General features: G+C 37.9%; 1 protein-coding gene across 3 annotated transcripts in view; it reads left to right on the top strand.

Moving 5' to 3' along the window:
* LOC117661772 (ephrin type-B receptor 5) overlaps window positions 1–18,317 on the top strand; it is a 168,745-nt gene that overhangs the window by 110,794 nt on the left and 39,634 nt on the right. For all 3 annotated transcript variants that reach the window (XM_034410897.3, XM_087886459.1, XM_034410898.3), the window contains 2 exons: window positions 2,733–2,888; window positions 6,798–7,136. In XM_034410897.3, coding sequence (XP_034266788.2) covers window positions 2,733–2,888; window positions 6,798–7,136 — 495 coding nt within the window. The remainder of the gene's footprint in view (window positions 1–2,732; window positions 2,889–6,797; window positions 7,137–18,317) is intronic.

Raw genomic sequence — 18,317 nt, forward strand, 5'->3', positions numbered from 1 at the left:
CTACCATTTCATTCTCAGACTTCATAGGAGGTAGCTATGCTGGTGCTCTATATTTGCTTATATAATAGGCTATTTCATTGTAGAGTAGAGTAGAGTAGAGTAGAGTAGAGTAGAGTAGAGTAGAATAGAATAGAATAGAATAGAATAGAATAGAATAGAATAGAATAGAATAGAATAGAATAGAATAGAATAGAAAGATCGGACACAAAAGATTTGTCTCTGGTGCATCATTGCTCAGTGTACATACAATGAATGTGTAGTGATTTAGAGATTAGAATGGGTAGAAATTTTCTAGCTCTTGTTTTTCCAGTCTTTTGGCCCTTCTTCCTGTTAAAGTATATGCAGCAGCTAATAAAAATAGAATGAAAAGTTGATCCTTTGTTAAAAGTAATATTGTTAAACTGACATTCCTAGAATGGGGTGGAGGGAGGAATCATATAAAGTTTCCTTGAATATGAGGCATTTTGAACCATCATGTTTTTGGATTTAGTTCCTACTTAAAAAAAATATATATGTCATAACTCATACCCTTCTCAACACTGGTTCATATTGTTGACTCTCCTGAGTAACATTTTTAAGTATATTTATAACTTGGATTTTCCTTTAGGGAGCACAGAGTGCCTTTGGCTGAGTTTTTAGGCAATCTTACATAAAGTCTACACAGAAACACTGTATAGCTATAGACCAAGGTTTGCTGGTTGCATACTTAATGTAATCTGAATAGCTTGCTTAGAGACATCTCCATTACCGCTCTATTGTAATACAAGCGCCACCCCTTTGGGAAGTGCATGTAACATGGTTTTCTTCATTGGCCCCCTCCCTATCCCCACCCGCTGGACATCCCTAAGATGACCAATGAGCTTATTGGCTTTTTAAAAAATGTGTGTAGTTTTCAGACACCATTTGGTTGTCTTCTTTCATCCAATAATGTTGAATTTAATTCAAATGGTTTTAATTAAAAAATAAGAAGAAGAAAAAGCGGTGATTTTCAAGAAGAATCTCTAGTCTGAACTCTAAAGGTGGATTCTCTACCTATGTTTTGGAGCACTGAATTAAAGGAGAGCCTTAACACTTAAATAAAAAACTTTCACGAAGTTTATTTCCAGAAAGTTTGGATCTCGAAGTAAACAAGATGTATTTGGGATACTATGGTTAGGTTATTATAGGATTTGATTGTAAAAATGCAGGTGAAGTTGCCTTCTAATTAGTAAAGACTACTGTTATTTTTTCAGAATTGTTTATTCTAGTTCAGCATCCTACATTCCTTTGTAACAGGCAAAATAAGAAATGTTTGGTTTCAAATCAGATTTAAATCAGCCATGTTAAGGAAATGACATATGTATTAATATAAAATATATTATAATATACAATATAATACACGTCTGGCCAAGCAGGCAGTGATAATACTGATTAATATCATTCTAAATTATTATAAATATTAAAGGGGATAGGGGAAACCTATTATTAATAATAATAAAGGTAAAGGTTTCCTTCTCCTATCCAGTTGTGTCCGACTCACCTCTGTTTCTTAGCCGAGGGAGCCCAGCATTGTCTAAAGACTCTTCTGTGTCATGTGACCAGTATGACTATATGCTGAGGTGCACAGAATGCAGTTACCTTGCCACCAAATTGGTATCTATTTATTTACATTTGCATGCTTTCGAACTGCTAGGTGGGTAGGAGCTGAAGCAAGTAACTGGACTCACCCCATTGTGAACCCAGGATGTTAGCTTTCCAGCTGACAAGCTCAACATCTTTAACTGCTGAGCCATCACATCCCCTTGTATTAATAATATTGGTGACAAATTCACCATCAGTCCATTGCAAAAGGCAGCTTTACTCAGAACAGCTTACATCCTGCAATGATATCTATAAAACCATCAGACTTCCACATCTGCCTATCCCCAGGTCCTTAGGAAGAATTCAATAGGTGACAAAAATGCCAAATCCTGTCTGAACATCTGGCTGACTGTATGATAAACCAAATGATCAATCAAATATATAAAGGGGAGTGGTTGTAAATTATGGTATTGGAGAAGTTTTGTTATTTCTTGGGGGGGGGTTGATTTTATTTCTCAAAAAGTCTTATTAATATTAGGTCAAACACTAAAGGGATTTTGTTTAGATTTTTCATGTACACAAAATAGTATCGTGTTTATGAGTGTGATCTTCAACATTTCGCTCCCAGTTGTGCTTTTGGTATTATTATTTTATTCTCAGTGTGTCCACAGCAATAATCACTGGCTCCAAAGTGTGATGGGATGTGCAGGCAATGAATGCATCATATGTTTAAAAGGGGTGGGGTCTTCTTCACCTGGTCCTTATTTGAAGCCAGCAACTATTTCTGCAAGTGCCCTGATTATTTGGTCAGCATACACAAGAAATTCATATATATCTAAATTAATTATTTTTCATCACACTGAATTAGAACTGATAGGAAAATAGGCAGGACATTAGTCACAGGCCAGCATTAGTCACAGCCATGACTGACCATGCCTCCCTGGATTTTTCGGAGTTCACAGCCAGCATGCCAATTGGGAATTTTGGAAATAAGGTACCAGGCTGGGAAAGAATAGATTAGAAAGCCTCTGTCGATATTTCTATGTTCAGTAAAATCTATAGTTTTGTCATCTGTTGCAGCTGGATATAGAATCAATCCACAAAAAATAGAGTTGCTGATCTGCTGAAATTAAACAGATTGTTCTCTGTTTCTGTCTCCTTTATATTTTTAGCTTGTCCCAGAGGCACCTTCAAAGCATCGGCTGGAGATGCCCCTTGCAGTCCTTGCCCTACCCACAGTTATGCTTCCATCCCAGGCTCCCGTGAATGTGCCTGCCAGACTCACTATTACCGTGCTTCTTCAGACGTTTCAGACGCCCCCTGTACCAGTAAGTATCTGAGAATAAGGAGGGTTGGCTTAGTTTGGTCCCTGTTTCCTTTTATATCTTGGGTTCTGTGTTTGCTCCTTTTCCTTCAGCTTCTTCCATGACTCCCCCCCTGTGCTTTAGTTTCTTCCTCAAGTCCCTCCTCTTCTTTTCTGAGGTCCCTAGTCCAGTTCTGTTACATCCAGGAGTGGGTTCTAAAATTTTTTACTAGCGGTTCTGTGGGCGTGGCTTATTTTGTGGGCATGGCTTGGTGAGGGGTAATGTGACTGGGTGGGCATGGCCAACTTTTTTTTTTTAACTTTTAAAAGCATTTTTTCTACAACCTTAAGAGGTTGCAGAAAAAAATGCTTTTAAAAGCCTCTGACGATCAGGCAACTCAGCTGGGATCGCCAGAGGCTTTTAAAGGAAAAAATGCTTTTAAAAGCCTCTGATGATTCCAGCTGAGCCACACAATCATCAGAAGCTTTTTTTTTTACTTTTAAAAGCATTTTTTTCGGCCGAAGAGGTTGTAGAAAAAATGCTTTTAAAAGTAAAAAAAAAAAAAGCCTCTGATGAGGTGGGCGGGGTAAGCAAGTGGCAACCGGGCCAGGGACTGGTTTGGGGCAGGGCCGGATTTTCCTATAGGCTAACTAGGCTTCAGCCTAGGGCCTCAAGATCAAGAGGGGCCTACATTCAAATTGTTAGCAAAATTAAAATTACACTTTCACTATGGAATAGCCTAGGGCCTCTTTTCATCTAAATCCGGCCCTGGTTTGGGGGCCAGCCAATGTTATTACCGGTTCTCCGAATTACTACAAATTTTTACTACCGGTTCTTGCGAACTGGTGCGAACCGGGAGCAACCCACCACTGGTTACATCTCATGAATTAGAGAGGTGTGTTCCCAAAATTGTTCTTTTTGAATTTCCTCTTGTACAGAACCATGGAAAGAACAAGGGTCTCCAGCCTTTCTAGGCTAGCTGCCTATTTAAAGTTATGAAAAATAAGTGATTGCTGGGTGGGGTGGGAGAGAGGTTACTCATTCACAAAGTGGCTGTTCATATATGACCTCAAGATGTATTTAAAAATGAAGATAGTGGTGGAAAGTAGTTTATGGTATTGCAGATTCCACTGGCATAGCCACGTCAGTCTGTGACCTTAAAAACAGCGAAATATCTTGTGGCTTTTTAAAGACTAATGTATTATATATATTTTTTTTTAAAAAAAATTGACCTTGCATTGGTAACATTCACAGGAATCAATATAGCCACAGAGACTCTAGTGGTCTCCATCTTGATTCTTCTCTTCTGAGGATTTTGATTACATCTTTTTCCTCCTTTTTTACCTACCAAGCCATTTTGTGTTCACCATCATTGCTATTTGATTTCTAGACATAATTGTTAAAATTAAGTAGAAAGTCCATCAATCAGAGAATTGTCTGTATTTTTTAGGAGAAATCGGTTGGAGATTAATTAATTTTAAGGTGTATCCCAATATATTGGGTTTATATTTTGTGAACAGCCATGATTCAGTGACATTTGTTGTTTTGGGGATGTTTATATTAAATTTGTTTGTGTTTAAAGCACATCAAGATTCTTTGTTGAAACTCAAGATGTACTTTTAAAAAATCTTGAAAAGCACAGTGAAGCAGAAATGTAGTGAAGATTGCAATTAGATTCATATTCACGAATACCCTAATAATAATAATAATAATAATAATAATAATAATAATAATAATAACAATAATAACAATAATAATAATAATAATAGTCTGGCTGGGTTAGGCAATGACAGCTGGTCTAAATTGAAATATTCCTTACACTCTTACAAAAATAAAAACAAAGAAAAATTCAATGAATTGCAGAAAACAATTAGAAGAAAAATTTGACTAGCAAAAGATAAGTGGTTTGTAAAGAGATGCAAATAAATAGAAGAGACAGAGCGTATTCATGATGATTTCAATTTACACAAAAAAGTGAAAGAAGCAGCAGGTGTCTACAAAAAGAAAATCAACAACTTAGTTGACAAGGAGGGGAAAATCATCTTGGATGAGGATGAAAAACTAAAAAGATGGAAGGAATATATTGAAGAACTTTTTGAGGACACTAAGGATGATATTGATATGGGAAGTATAACAACTGGACCAAACATCACTATGGAGGATGTTGAACACACAATAAAAATAGCAAAAATAAGAAAAGCCACAGGACCTGATGATATCGCAGTAGAAATTTTAAAATTGCTGGAAGACAATGGGAAGAAATTTTTACTGCAGTTCTTCAATCGAATATGTGAAACAGGAAAGATACTAAATGATTGGCTAAAGTAAACCTTTGTGACAATCCCCAAAAAAATAAATGCAAAGAAGTGTACCGAATACAGAACAATAAGCTTAATGAGTCATGCCCTGAAAATATTCCTGAGAATAATTCACACAAGAATATAGAACAAAATTGAGGAGTATCTAAGTAACACACAATTTGGTTTAGAAACAATCAAACATACATGAGATGCCCTATTCAGCATTCAAGTTCTTGTACAGCGCTGTAGAGATGTCAATCACAGTGTTTACATGTGCTTCGCTGATTTTGAAAAAGCATTTGATAAAATAAGACACAGCAAACTATTACAAATCCTGAAACAAGTGGGAATAGATGACAAAGACATCCAGATCATAAAGAATCTATATTGGCATCAGGTAGCAAATGTGAGAGTAGGCCAAAAATACTCAGATGATGCAGAAATACTCAGAGGGGTCAGACAGGGCTGTATTCTGTCTCCGCTGTTATTTAATATCTACTCTGAGTCAATTTTCAATGAAGCACTGGAAAACATTGATGCTGGCCTCAAAGTACAACAATTTAAGATATGTTGATGATATAGTTCTGTTTGCCAGTAAGCATGAAGACCTTCAGCTCCTCATCCATAGTCTCAGAAATATCTGAAAAAATATGACTTGAAGCTTAACACTTCAAAAACCAAGATCATGGTCGTCAGCAAACAACCCATTAATTTACCACTGATAAATTCGGAAGGAACACCATTAGAAAAAGTTGAAAAGATCACGTACCTCGGTTTTAATTTACATGAAAGCTGGGATATTATCAATGAAGTAAAGACAAGGATAGAGAAAGCTCAAACAGCATTCTTCAAAATGAAAAAGGTCTTCTGCAGTCACGATATAAGCCTAAGACTGAAAATCAGGCGTGTCAGATGTTACATCTTTTCTATCCTGCTCTACGGAGTAGAGAGTTGGTCTCTGACAGAAAACCACTTGAAGAAACTAAAAGCATTTGAAATGTGGATTTACAGACGACTGTTACATATAAGCTGGGTAAACAAAATCACAAATGAGGAGGTGACAAGCCACCTGGGAAAGCAAAGGGAAATAATCAAAGCCATTAAAAAGCGAAAGTTAGAATATTTTGGACATGTGATGCGACACCCAGAAAAATACAGCATCCTTCACTTAATCCTCCAGGGAAAGACTGAAGGCAAACGTGGTCCAGGCAGAAGAAGAACATCATGGCTTCAAAACCTAAGGGACTGGTTTGGACAAAACTCAGCAGCATTTTTTCATATGGCTGTTGACAAAAATAGGATTGCCAACATGATCGCCAACGTCCGATGACGGATATAGCACAAGAAGAAGAAGAAGATTAGCAAAATATGGGGATTTTAAGAGGTGGGGAGGAAAATGAAAGTGGGGTTCCCTACTGGTGGTAGTAGTAGCAATTCTTGAAATCTGGAAACAATTTGTCATGGCTGTAGGCTGCTTTGGGGTACCAAACTGTGTATTTTTCATTCTTGAAATTTGGGTTAAAATTGTTTCTTGGGAAAGATTTCTGTCCAGTTACATTTTACTTAGTGTGTTCAAGAGATAATGATTTTCTATTTCAGTTTTTCAGGATTTCATTTTCTACTGTTTTTGTAGGCATCCCATCAGCTCCTCGGGATCTCAGCTATGAAATTATTGGATCCAATGTCCTTCTGACCTGGCGTCTCCCAAAGGATCTGGGTGGTCGAAAGGATGTTTTCTTCAATGTCATCTGTAAAGTGTGTCCGAATGGCTCTCCAGGGCCTTGTGTCCGTTGTGGGGACAGTGTTCAGTTTGAACCCCGGCAGGTGGGGCTGACCGAAAGCCGGGTGCAAGTGTCCAACCTCCTGGCTCGTGTTCAGTATACTTTTGAGATTCAAGCAGTCAACCTTGTGACTGAACTGAGCCCAGATTCTCCACATTATGCTGCCATCAATGTCAGCACCAGCCAGTCAGGTAAGAAGCATTTTTTGTTGATTATCATTGCTTAATTTAACCCGTCTTGTTCCTCTATCTTCCTTTGTCAGTCTTAATCTCTATTTTTTGCTATGGATGATGATAAAATAAAACCAAAGAGAACAATGGGTTTCCACTAATAGTACAGGAGCAAACTTTAGGTAGAATCTCAGTCTCACCCCATTTATGACCAAATATCAATCTTTTAGATAAGACTCTGAAGGCAATTTATGTGAAACAGAGATGGGTGAAATTGGTCAGAGGATAGAAAATGCTCATGTTTCTCTCCTCCCACAAAACTAAAAAAAACCTTACCTTGGATCAGCAAAAGCCACCTTTTGTGGCTGTGTGAAGTCACAAATGATGCAAGCTGCAGAAGCAAATCTCCATTTTCTTATTTTCCATATGGTCTACACCATCTTTCCATTATGTTGTGAAAGGTGTCCACAGATGCATTTCAGGGTGTATTTTCAAATTGTTTAGTGTAATGCTGGGACATTCTTGTCACCTAACACTGGAGGAAAAGGAGAATTGGAGTGGGGCGCTCTACCTTTTTAAGTGGTCTAGCAAGATCTCCAGGTATTTATAATGTTGCAACATTTTGTAAGGATATGAAAAATAAATCTTGCAAGATTTTGAAATCCTTTAAGATCTCAGCCTACATTTCATAGGACCATCTAGAAAGGTCAGGGATGTCTAGGAGCCCCTGTTGCCAGTACATTTGAACATCTTTTATAGTTTTCAACACCATGCTCAGGTTGTAATACTATGCACAGATTGTAATATTTCACGGAAGAGGTTAAGTTATATCATCAAATTATTTAATGTAATTCATCAATATGTTTCATTAACTTCTCATATTTAATGGGACTTGTTACAGCATTGCAATATAAAGCTATCCTGCGTTGCCGAGTGAAAGCATGTATTCCCATGGCCTTTGATAAAACTTTTTATTTTGCTTGAATCCACTCCCCAAAAACTTGGCAAAAGGGAAAGAGCTTGCCTTTGCAATTCAGAAAAAGATCTTTGAAGTGGAATATTTGGCTCAGTATAAAACTTTGAACATTTTAAAATCTATGTAAATACTGAATATTATTAAAGTCACGCTCTTTGGATTTACTGTCTCAGGCATTAGTCCCTTGGGACAACCAATCCCTTTAGATTCCCAGCCTAACGTGCCTTCTCTTATTATTACTAAAGGTAGTAAGATCATAACTGCTATTCCTACTTGGAAATTGTACAGCATTTTCACACGCTCAATATGCTTTATATAATTGTTCAACGATCCATATTATAGATGGGAAGACTGAGTTTGGGAGACAGTAGATTGTCTAAGACCACTTACTGAATTTATAGCTAAAGTGAGATTGGAACAACTGAATTTGGTTTGATAGCTTAATCTGTTGAAAATCAGAGTGACTGCTGTCTTCTTCCTTTCCTCCCACTCTAGCACAATCAGATGATGGCATGTCTGTTTTTTTCCTTACTTACTTGACAGAGGAGCCAAGTATATCAGTTAGGAGATCATTTGCTATGAGAAATGGAACCTTTTATCAGATTTTGGCAGGGGGTTGGAGTGTCTGATGTAAGAATAAATAGCAATTTTGCTCTTTGGCTTTATCTAGCCGGTAGGTTTCTCCCAACTCATGTAATGGGGGTAGAAGAATTAATTGGGAGGTTGGGGATTCATGATTACGATTGCCATAAATATCCGAGAGCCTCTTGTCTGTGTCTTTATTTCATGGATAAATGCCACAAACAGCATGTGTACATTTAGAATCATGTACATCTGTATTTATTTGTTTATAACTTTATATTCCGTTCTTCTAATAAATACAAGTAATTCAGGGTAGCTAGCAATAATCAAAACCACCAAAGCAAAATTAAACTAGTTTGGTCTAGTGGTTAAAGTAGTATCTAGTCCCACTTTAGGCATGAAATCCTTCGGGTTAACTTTGGGTCGGTCACTCTCTGTCAGCCCAAGTCACCTCACAGCTGAGGTATTGTGCAGAAATTAGGAAGAGGAAGAAATATTAGGTATGTTTTCCACCTTATTTATGAAAATAATAAAAGCAGAATAATAAATAATAAAGCATAAAGAAGTTTGAGAAAAAAGAAAACTCAAGTAAAATATACATTGTTTCACTGCTTTCCTAAAAAGAACATTCTCTTCTTCCCATTAATTAGGAATTATTCTAGTCTACCTTTTACTGTTTTCTGTTTTGAAGAGGGAAGAAGATGCACAATTATGCTTTGAACTGCTGGCCATTTACATCTTTAACCCATGAACCATATGATATCCAGATGAATAGAGGTTTAGAGAATAATAGCAAATTTATTTTTTAAATGTTTTTTAAATGTTTATACTGCCCATCTCCTCTACACGGTGACTCTCGGTATTTTACAGGTTATAAAATAAATTTTAAAATAGTTAGAAGATTAAAACAACACAAGGTTAAAGTATTATTAAAAACAATATTAAAATTGAACTAAGGAAGCTAAGAACCAGCTAGGACAAGGAAGAAGTCGTCTTACCCTGTCAGCTGCCTCCTCGGGGCCTCAGGCCAGCCCGCAAAGCCAGGTTTTGATATCCTTCCAGAAGGCCAAAAGGGAGGGGGCAGTTCTCACCTTCAGTGGTAGAATGTTCCAGAGGGATGGAGCCACAACAGAAAAGGCTCTTCTCTTTGATCATGCTTGCTTAGCAGATGGGATCTGTAGCAGGCCTTTTTTACTGGTGCAAGTGGAGCAGTCTTGTCCCATCAGAGAGAGACAGCTCCTCAGACAAACTGGACCTATGCCATGTAGGGCTTTAAAGGTAACAACCAACACCTTGAATCAGGGGTGAAATCCAGCAGGTTCTGACAGGTTCTGGAGAACCGATCATGGAAATTTTGAGTAGTTTGGAGAACTGGCAAATACCACCTCTGGCTGGCCCCAGAGTGGGATGGAAATGGAGATTTTGCAGTATCCTTCCCCCAGGAGTGGGGTGGGAATGAGAATTTTGCAGTATCCTTCTGCTGGAGTGGAGAGGGAATGGAGATTTTGCAGTATCCTTCCCCTGGAGTGGGGTGGGAATGGAGATTTTGCAGTATCCTTCCCCTGCCACGCCCACCAAGCCACGCCCACAGAATTCCGCCACTGCCTTGAATTGGATCTGGAGACAAACCGATAACCAATGCAGCTCATTCAATAAGGGTGTTAAGTGTGCAACCGTCGGAGCTCCCAGAACTGGGCAGAATTGGTAGAAAAGGGGAATATAAGCTATATAAGCAACATGAACAATCAAATAACAAGCATCTATATCTCCAACAGATTTCCAGGCTGAACATTGCTGTAAATTATTCACAGCTTCTTGTTCTATATATCAAAAGCACAAATCCTTTCCACATCTTTTCCTTCAATTCAGGAGAGAAAGGCAAGGTCAAAATGTCCTTCCTTCTGCCACATCTGTTGGATGAAGTGTTATCTGAGGCCAAATGACGTGGCCACCTTGATACTGAGCTGCTTTGGTCAAAGTAACTTCAGCATGGGTATTGCATTTCCTGAACCATCCGTCTTAGGGTCCCATACATTTACTCAAAATCAACTATATCAATTCCTGTTACTAATGGGATGGAAAGTAAGAGAATTTCAATCTATTCGGGAGTCCCTGTCTCCAGTTGATGACTTGGAAATCTAGTTGAATGTTGAGCCAAGAGATTGACCAAGACTTAATTTATTTATTTCCTGTTAATTGTGCTGGTATTGATCAACAGCATTTATAGGCCAGTCAGTCCTTTTACTAAGGCTATAAAGTGATCTGGAAAGGAGATAAAGCTCCCACTTCAATGGTTCAGTATTTGTCCTTATTGCCCCCAAAAGACAGGGCACAAAATGGAAATTCCTGATGTGGCTTCCCCAGTGATAGTCAAACACCAGTGGCAATTTTGGTGGTAAGTTCCACCTCCCAGGAAGTACCTATTCCTCGGTGATTAGGTTCCTATTGTGTTGGGTTTACCTTCAGAATACATGTATATTTGTATATATGCATATTCATCAGTCTTTTACTGACTGCTGAATATACTGCAGAAATCTATATGAATTCCTAATGCATACAGTAATAAAACAATGGTAAAGCCAAGACCACAATACAATAATAATAATTGGAATAATTATTACAATGGCTTCCAATTCATCATGGCCTAAATGCTCTCTGGAAAAGCTCTGTGCAGATGCTAACTTCACCTCAAGAGGGAGGTGTAAATCCCTGCCCCCTTTAACCCCCCAATAATGTTAACAAATTTTGCTGGGGTGCACTCATGTGGACAAGCAAATTCTATGATTCTAGAAGGAAACAAAGCTGAAGAAGTGTAGGAGAATAAACACATGGCACAACATAAGAGAACAAACCCAACAGGACTAGATTCAGCAGTCCATCTGCATTTAAAAGAAAAAGGCCACTCTTTTGAAGACAGCAAAGTCCACATTTTGGACAGAGAGGACCGCTGGTTTGAAAGAGGGGTCAAAGACTCCATCTATGTCAAAATTGAACAGTTCTCTCTCAACAGAGGGGGAGGGATATGACATCATCTATCTCCCGTCTACAACACAGTCCTTTTGACAGTTCCAAGAAGGCTCCATATCCATTTACCCTTCTCAGATAGTCCTGATGACACAGATAAACCTCCAGGTGGCCTCAACAATTCGCTAAAAGAATGCAAATGACTAACTGTCTGAAAGGAGTATAAATCCTTCCATTCCCCACCACCCAGTCAGAGTTGAAGAATCTTCTTGGATGAGAAGTGAAATGTCTTCAAAGAAAAACCAGAAAGTCCAGTTGCCTCTTGAAGAAAAAAGAAAAAGAAAAAAGTACCTTTGGGACAACCATGGCCTGGATGACTGAGAATCTCCATAGACAAAGGAGACTAACTATATAAGACTTCATAGGATTAAACTGTCACCCTGAATTGCACCTGGAGATCTGTAGACAAAGATTACAGGTGCAGATGTTACATGACTTTTGTAATTTCAGTTAACCCACAAAGAAGACACTATTTTTGCACCAAGCTCAGGTTAGAAATGTGCATCAGCTACAGTGGAGAACTCAAAATAGAGATCTTAAGAATTTATATTGAACACTGTGCACCAGATAGCAGGAGCTTTAGCAGTTTAGCTTTAAAAATTAATTTAATTAATTTTAATTTAATTACTCTGGGAGCATAATTGTTGCCCCTACAGTTGAATATCTAATTACTTCATTGGAGGCTGTTTAGACACACTAGGAAAGGTTTGTAGAGTGGAAATTTCCAGGAAGAAGATGATCTGTATATAAATGTAAAACCATTGAAAAGTCTTCACCTGCTCAATCTTATAATAATTATCAAACCAGTTATAGTAATAATGTGGGAGTGATTAGCATGCCTCTTGAATGCAATCATGCCTGGTTTTCACATGATTAATTGTAGCATTTCAGGATGGCAGTAGGAAGTTAACATATGAAGATTACGTCACAATCTGACTTGGTATACAGACAAGATTACAGCATTGTCAGTGTATATAGAATGGCCAGAGAAAGAGGGTGGATCTCAGTTTTAATAAGAGTTTAAGGGTAGGATAGAGTAGGGTAGGGTAGGGTAAAATGGAATGGAGTGGAGTGGAGTGGAGTGGAGTGGAGTGGAGTGGAGTGGAGTGGAGTGGAGTAGAGTAGAGTAGAATAGAATAGAATAGAATAGAATAGAATAGAATAGAATAGAATAGAATAGAATAGAATAGAATAGAAATCTTTATTAATTTAGTCATTTGACCATATCAAAAATATAAAACCGTTGATATAAATATTAAATAGAAGGTAAGAATATATTTCATTTCTGACTGCCTTAAAAGTTGAAATAGATTCGGTCAAGTCTCCACTATTTGAACATTGCAGCTACATTGCAGTGGCACTGTCATCGTACCTTGATGTTTGATGTAGAACTTTCATAATTAATTACGGGCATTGGCAATCAATAAAGGAAGCTTCCAGTTTGCCACAAGGGATTAAATCAAATGCCACTTTCAGATCTATAAAAGCTGCATAAAGAGCCTCTCCAGGAGGGTTAGCGTACTTTGCAGAGATGTGGTACAAGATTAGTGAGCAATGAAAAACCTGATCAGAAGCCAGCTTCTTCCACTGCTAAAATTCTTTTTTGAACCATCCAGTCAGCAAGATTATAGTAAAGATATTTAATATGTAATTTATTAATTATATGTAATAATATGATTAGATATTAGATCGGCTGGCGACATCCAGGGGGAGGGCCTTCTCTGTGGGAGCTCCAGCCCTGTGGAATGAACTGCCCCCCGAAATACGAAAGATTTCCGACCTCCGGGTGTTTCGCTGCGCTCTGAAGACCCTGTTGTTCCGCCAGGCAGGGTTACTAACATAACGTTTTAAATTGGGGTATTTTAAATTTCTGGGATTTTAATTGGAGCCTAATTATTTAATGATTTTAAATTTTAAATTGTTGTCGTGTTTTTTGTGTTTTTAAATAGGCTGTACACCGCCCTGAGTCCTTCGGGAGAAGGGCGGTATAGAAATAAAATTATTATTATTATTATTATTATTATATGTCAGACCTGTCCTAAGAACAGCCAAAAAACAGCCAGAATAAACCAGCCAAAATTCCGTCCTTTTATTTGCTTACAACCCACAGACAGAATCTTGCCAGACTATATCTTTACTTACGCTTACCCCAACAGATATACCTTGGGAGATTTTAGTGAGTGGCTATCCTAATTCTCTTCCTCCATCTCCTATCCAACTTCGGGCTGTGTTCCTTCTGGTTTCACATCCTTTTTGGAATGTATTCCCTCCTTTCTGTAGAAATGCTGCTTCATTCATCCATCACACCACCTCCCCTTCTACAGGCACCAATCCTCATATCTAGTTAGGTTGTGGGGTTTATTTTTCACCTTTTCAATATATTGACATTATAATATGGTTGTTCCATTCCTTTGAGATTTTTAGGAAGATATTGATGCAGGTGGATAAGGGGGCTAGGACAATCCAGCTACTGAGATTGTATTTTAACATGTCTACAAAAGAAAAGAAATGGATCAATTCTGAGTTTTTATTGGAGGCAAAATGACCAAGTTCAAATTATCACCTTATGTGAAGATGCAGTTCCCTTCAGAAATCCATAAAATTGGGGAAAGGTAGAAGGAAAATAAACAACCAGCAGAAGATGGACCAACTTAATTTCAGTGGCAATGAATCACTGGCAATGAATGAATGAGTCCTGAAAGAACAGATCAACTTGGATAATATTAATTAAAGTGGTTGCAGTAGGAACTCTGCAACAGGAACTCCTGAACAGGAACTCTGTCCAAACAGAATGACTGGCTATCATCCTGCAGATTTCTATTGTCCTATTCAACCCACAGCCTTTCACACCCAGCACCTGGAGTGCCTTGTCTCATTCAGACAAAGGCACATTGATAACAAATCCTCCTTCTAGAAGTAGATGTTTCTGGGTGGAGCTAATAACACTCTTGCAGTTGCAATGTAAACACAAGAAATGACATCAAATTATCTTAAAAGTATGCTGCTTCCCTTCCACCTCACCCAGTAAAATGTGAAGCACTCACTGCAGCATTATAATTGGCATTGTAATTCTGTCTGCCCTTTTGAATGACAATTGCAGCATTAAATTAAGCTATGTCAAACGCTGTTATGCAAGCAATTTAGAAGGGGTGGAATTTCATGTGCCTCTTTCATTGGTAGAACACCTTCATCAATGAACTAGGTAGGAGGAAATCAATTCTTGTTCCATGTACAGCCTCTTCAAAATCTGATCCAGAGGTTCAAACAATTCTCCAAAGCATTGTTTTTGGAGACATGGAAGAAGGGGAGTGAAGTTGCAAGAGGATGATCTGAAAGGGAAGGTTTCCTATGTATCTCTGCAGATTTTTGAGTTCTGCCACATTGGTTTCCCATCCAGTAATGAGTAACCCACATGGGAAAAATATAAAAACTCAATTTCCTGAGTATGGGGAGAATAATTGTGCTGCATAGTATGTCATGTTTGCATGCAAGAAGATATAAATGTTAGTGAAAAGACAAGGTAGCTTTTCTCCATCTCCACCACAAAAAAGAATATAATACTGAGGAAATTCTTTCACTAGGTGCCTTCAAACACTGTGATTTCATTTGACTGTCTGCTATCTGTCAGTTCCTGTTCCTAGTTAGCTATCTTTTTTACCTTTTCCGTGACACATTCTCTCCTCTTTTCTTCCAGCTGCATTTTGTCACGTCTCTTCTGATACTTGCATCTTTTCAGTTCCCATCCATTTTTGATCCTGGCAACTTGTATTTTACAGCATTTAATAACGAATGTTATAATAATGTACCTACCTGTCTGTCTTGAAATGGAAGGGAAGTGATAGATAGAGAGAAGATAAAATGATGTGAATTGCCAGTGTTCCTGAATTTCTGTAGTTCAGTCGCTACAGTTGGCCAATCCAATATTGGATGTAGAAAGATCTTCTGCCTTCCTTAAATTTAAGAGAAATCAGAATTACATTTGGAAACTATCAATAATGTAGAAAACAAGGAAAATAAAAGGGTACTCATATTTATTTGATCTGCATCATGTTGACCAATTTTGAACAATGTTCTAATACATTTTGATAGTTTAAAAATATAAACGTTTGCACTTTAATGCATAATATGAGAGAAAAGATACATTAAAATATGCATTTTGGCAAGGAATTGGAGAAATGTCCTAGGGTTATAAGCAAAAATTATGTAAATGTGACATGCATTCTAAATAGGCATATTTGCTCCATGCCTTGAAATATTATGGAAAATATGTTTTAGGAGTATTTATCATTTTTATATTTAAATATACACTATCAATATTAGCATAGCATCAAATTAGAGAACAACAATTGTTGCTATATTTGCTCTAAAGTGTTCCTGTTTCAGGATGCTCCTTGCCCAAGCCCTTTGTTCCCAGACATGTATAATACAAATAGTAGTTTGTTCTCATTTCTGTTTTCTATGCTTCCAGATTAGGCTTTCTTTCTGCAATAAACCTAATATTTCACAGAGTTTTACAAAGCAGTCCAGGTATTACAGTCTTCCATTTATATTTCTCCCAGTTTGCACAGTGTGTCTTAGATCCTTTCTACACACACGCGTGCACGCAGAGAGAGAGAGAGAGAGAGAGAGAGAGAGAGAGAGAGAGAGAGAGCTTCACAAAGGAGAGAATAAGAGAATGGATGCACTATATATCTTGTCTGATAATACTACAGGCCTTCAGCCCAGAAGCACACATAGTTCAGGAGAAAAGGAGCAAAGTAATCTTGTGTGCAGCCAGCAGAATGTCTTGTGTCTGTTTCTAAATGTGGAGAATAGTTCAAATCCTTCAAAGAACTTCCTGGGGCTCCTTCAGCTGTTCATCCCCCAAAGGAGACTCAGGAGACATGCTGAAAGTCTCCCCTTTAGAGCAGCGATCCCATTGGATGGTTATTCTGATCAGGTTCTCCTTTGTGTGCTGTCTTCTCCCCCTCCCCTATTCACTTCTCCGTGATCATTAGGAGTGAGGGTGACACGAGCTGCCCTTGATTTATATTGACAGCTCATGCTAACAAGGTCTCTCTTCCACCCTCACATAGTCCTAGCTCAACCCCACCTCCATTTATTTGTCCCCTTTGGCAGCTTTTCATTTTAGTTAGCTTTATTCCCTCAATTACACATACATTTGGGAGGATTTGCTTGGATTCAGAGAAAGGCAGGGGAGGACAAGAGAGCTGGGAAGAGAGAAAAAAGGAAAGGCTTTCTGAATGAAGGGCTGTATCAGTTATAGAGCGATTGCAATAGCTGGCCAGATATTTCTGGAAAGCTTGTAGGCAAGACAAAAAGGAACAATCCTTCTCTTGTTTGTTCCCAGGATCTGGTATTTAGAGTCATAAGGCTGGCCCCAATCCTGCTGACCTTCCGAAAGGCCCTCAAAACAAGGTTGTGTCAACAAGTTTGGGGATCCCACGATAGAGTGGGATCTGATGGAAGATTATGTGATCATTATCTGTATCTTGGCCACCGCTTTGTTTTTGTTTTTCCTTTATTTTCATTTTTAATTTAAATGGTGATTTTATTGGTTTTTTTTAAAAAAATATTTTGTTTTATTATGTACACCATCCAGAGTCACAATGTGAGATGGGTGGTTTATAGAAATAAGATAACTAAATAAATAAGCAATCAAACAAGCCTCTCAAAGGGAAAGTTCGATCAAGGTATTATAAATAGGGCAACCAGTTCTAGGTTGTCAACATTTAGGTAGACACTCTAGTTCCTCACTGCCATTTGTTGTCATCTGGGTTTGGATTGCCCAGACTTGGTAGCTCCTAATCATAATCAATTGTCACTGAAACCCAACCCCTATACATTTGTTTAGATTTAAAGCCATCTGTATTCATCATGTTGCTGTAGTTGTGACTTCCATAATTTGTAATGTGAGAAACTTCTTTGCTAGTAGCCAGTTTGGTTCAGATCTAAGAGAAAACCATCCCTGCCTTTTCTTCTGTCTATGTATCAGGCACAGTTATAGCAATCTCTGTTCAGCTAATTCTCTGAGGTTCACGTCTAAAGGAAAATTGCCACAATATTTTCTGTTTAGAGTGTCCTAATCTAATTTCTTCATTAATATCTCTTAAATCTAGTATTATTGGAGTTCTAGGCAGGGTTCCATAGGTGGTCATTGAAGTCCTGCTTTTCTTCCTAAATATCCCAATATATGGACTCTTCATACAGTTAGCATGCATGAATATTTATGATATCAAGGCTGTAATTGTGTATGTGTACATACCGTGTTTCCCCAAAATAAGACCCTGTCTTATATTTTTTTGAACCCTGAAATAAGCGCTTGGCCTTATTGCCATGCACTCAAAATCCCGATTGGGCTTATTATCAGGGGATGTCTTATTTTGGGGGAAACAGGGTACATAAACCCACATAAAAAGACACATGTTCAAATATCCACACAAAATGTATAGTCTATTTGTGGGTGAGACATAGGTCTCACCCGCACAATACAAAGTACTGAATGTAATTAGAATATCCATGAGGATGACAGGATTACTACCTTTTCTTTAAAAAAGGAGTACTGCACAAATGAAATAATAATAGTAACACAGGAGATGATTCTCATTTTGGGAAAAAAA

The sequence above is a fragment of the Pantherophis guttatus genome, chromosome 2, assembly GCF_059756535.1.
Source record: "Pantherophis guttatus breed Tessera chromosome 2, ASM5975653v1, whole genome shotgun sequence".
NCBI lineage: Eukaryota > Metazoa > Chordata > Lepidosauria > Squamata > Colubridae > Pantherophis > Pantherophis guttatus.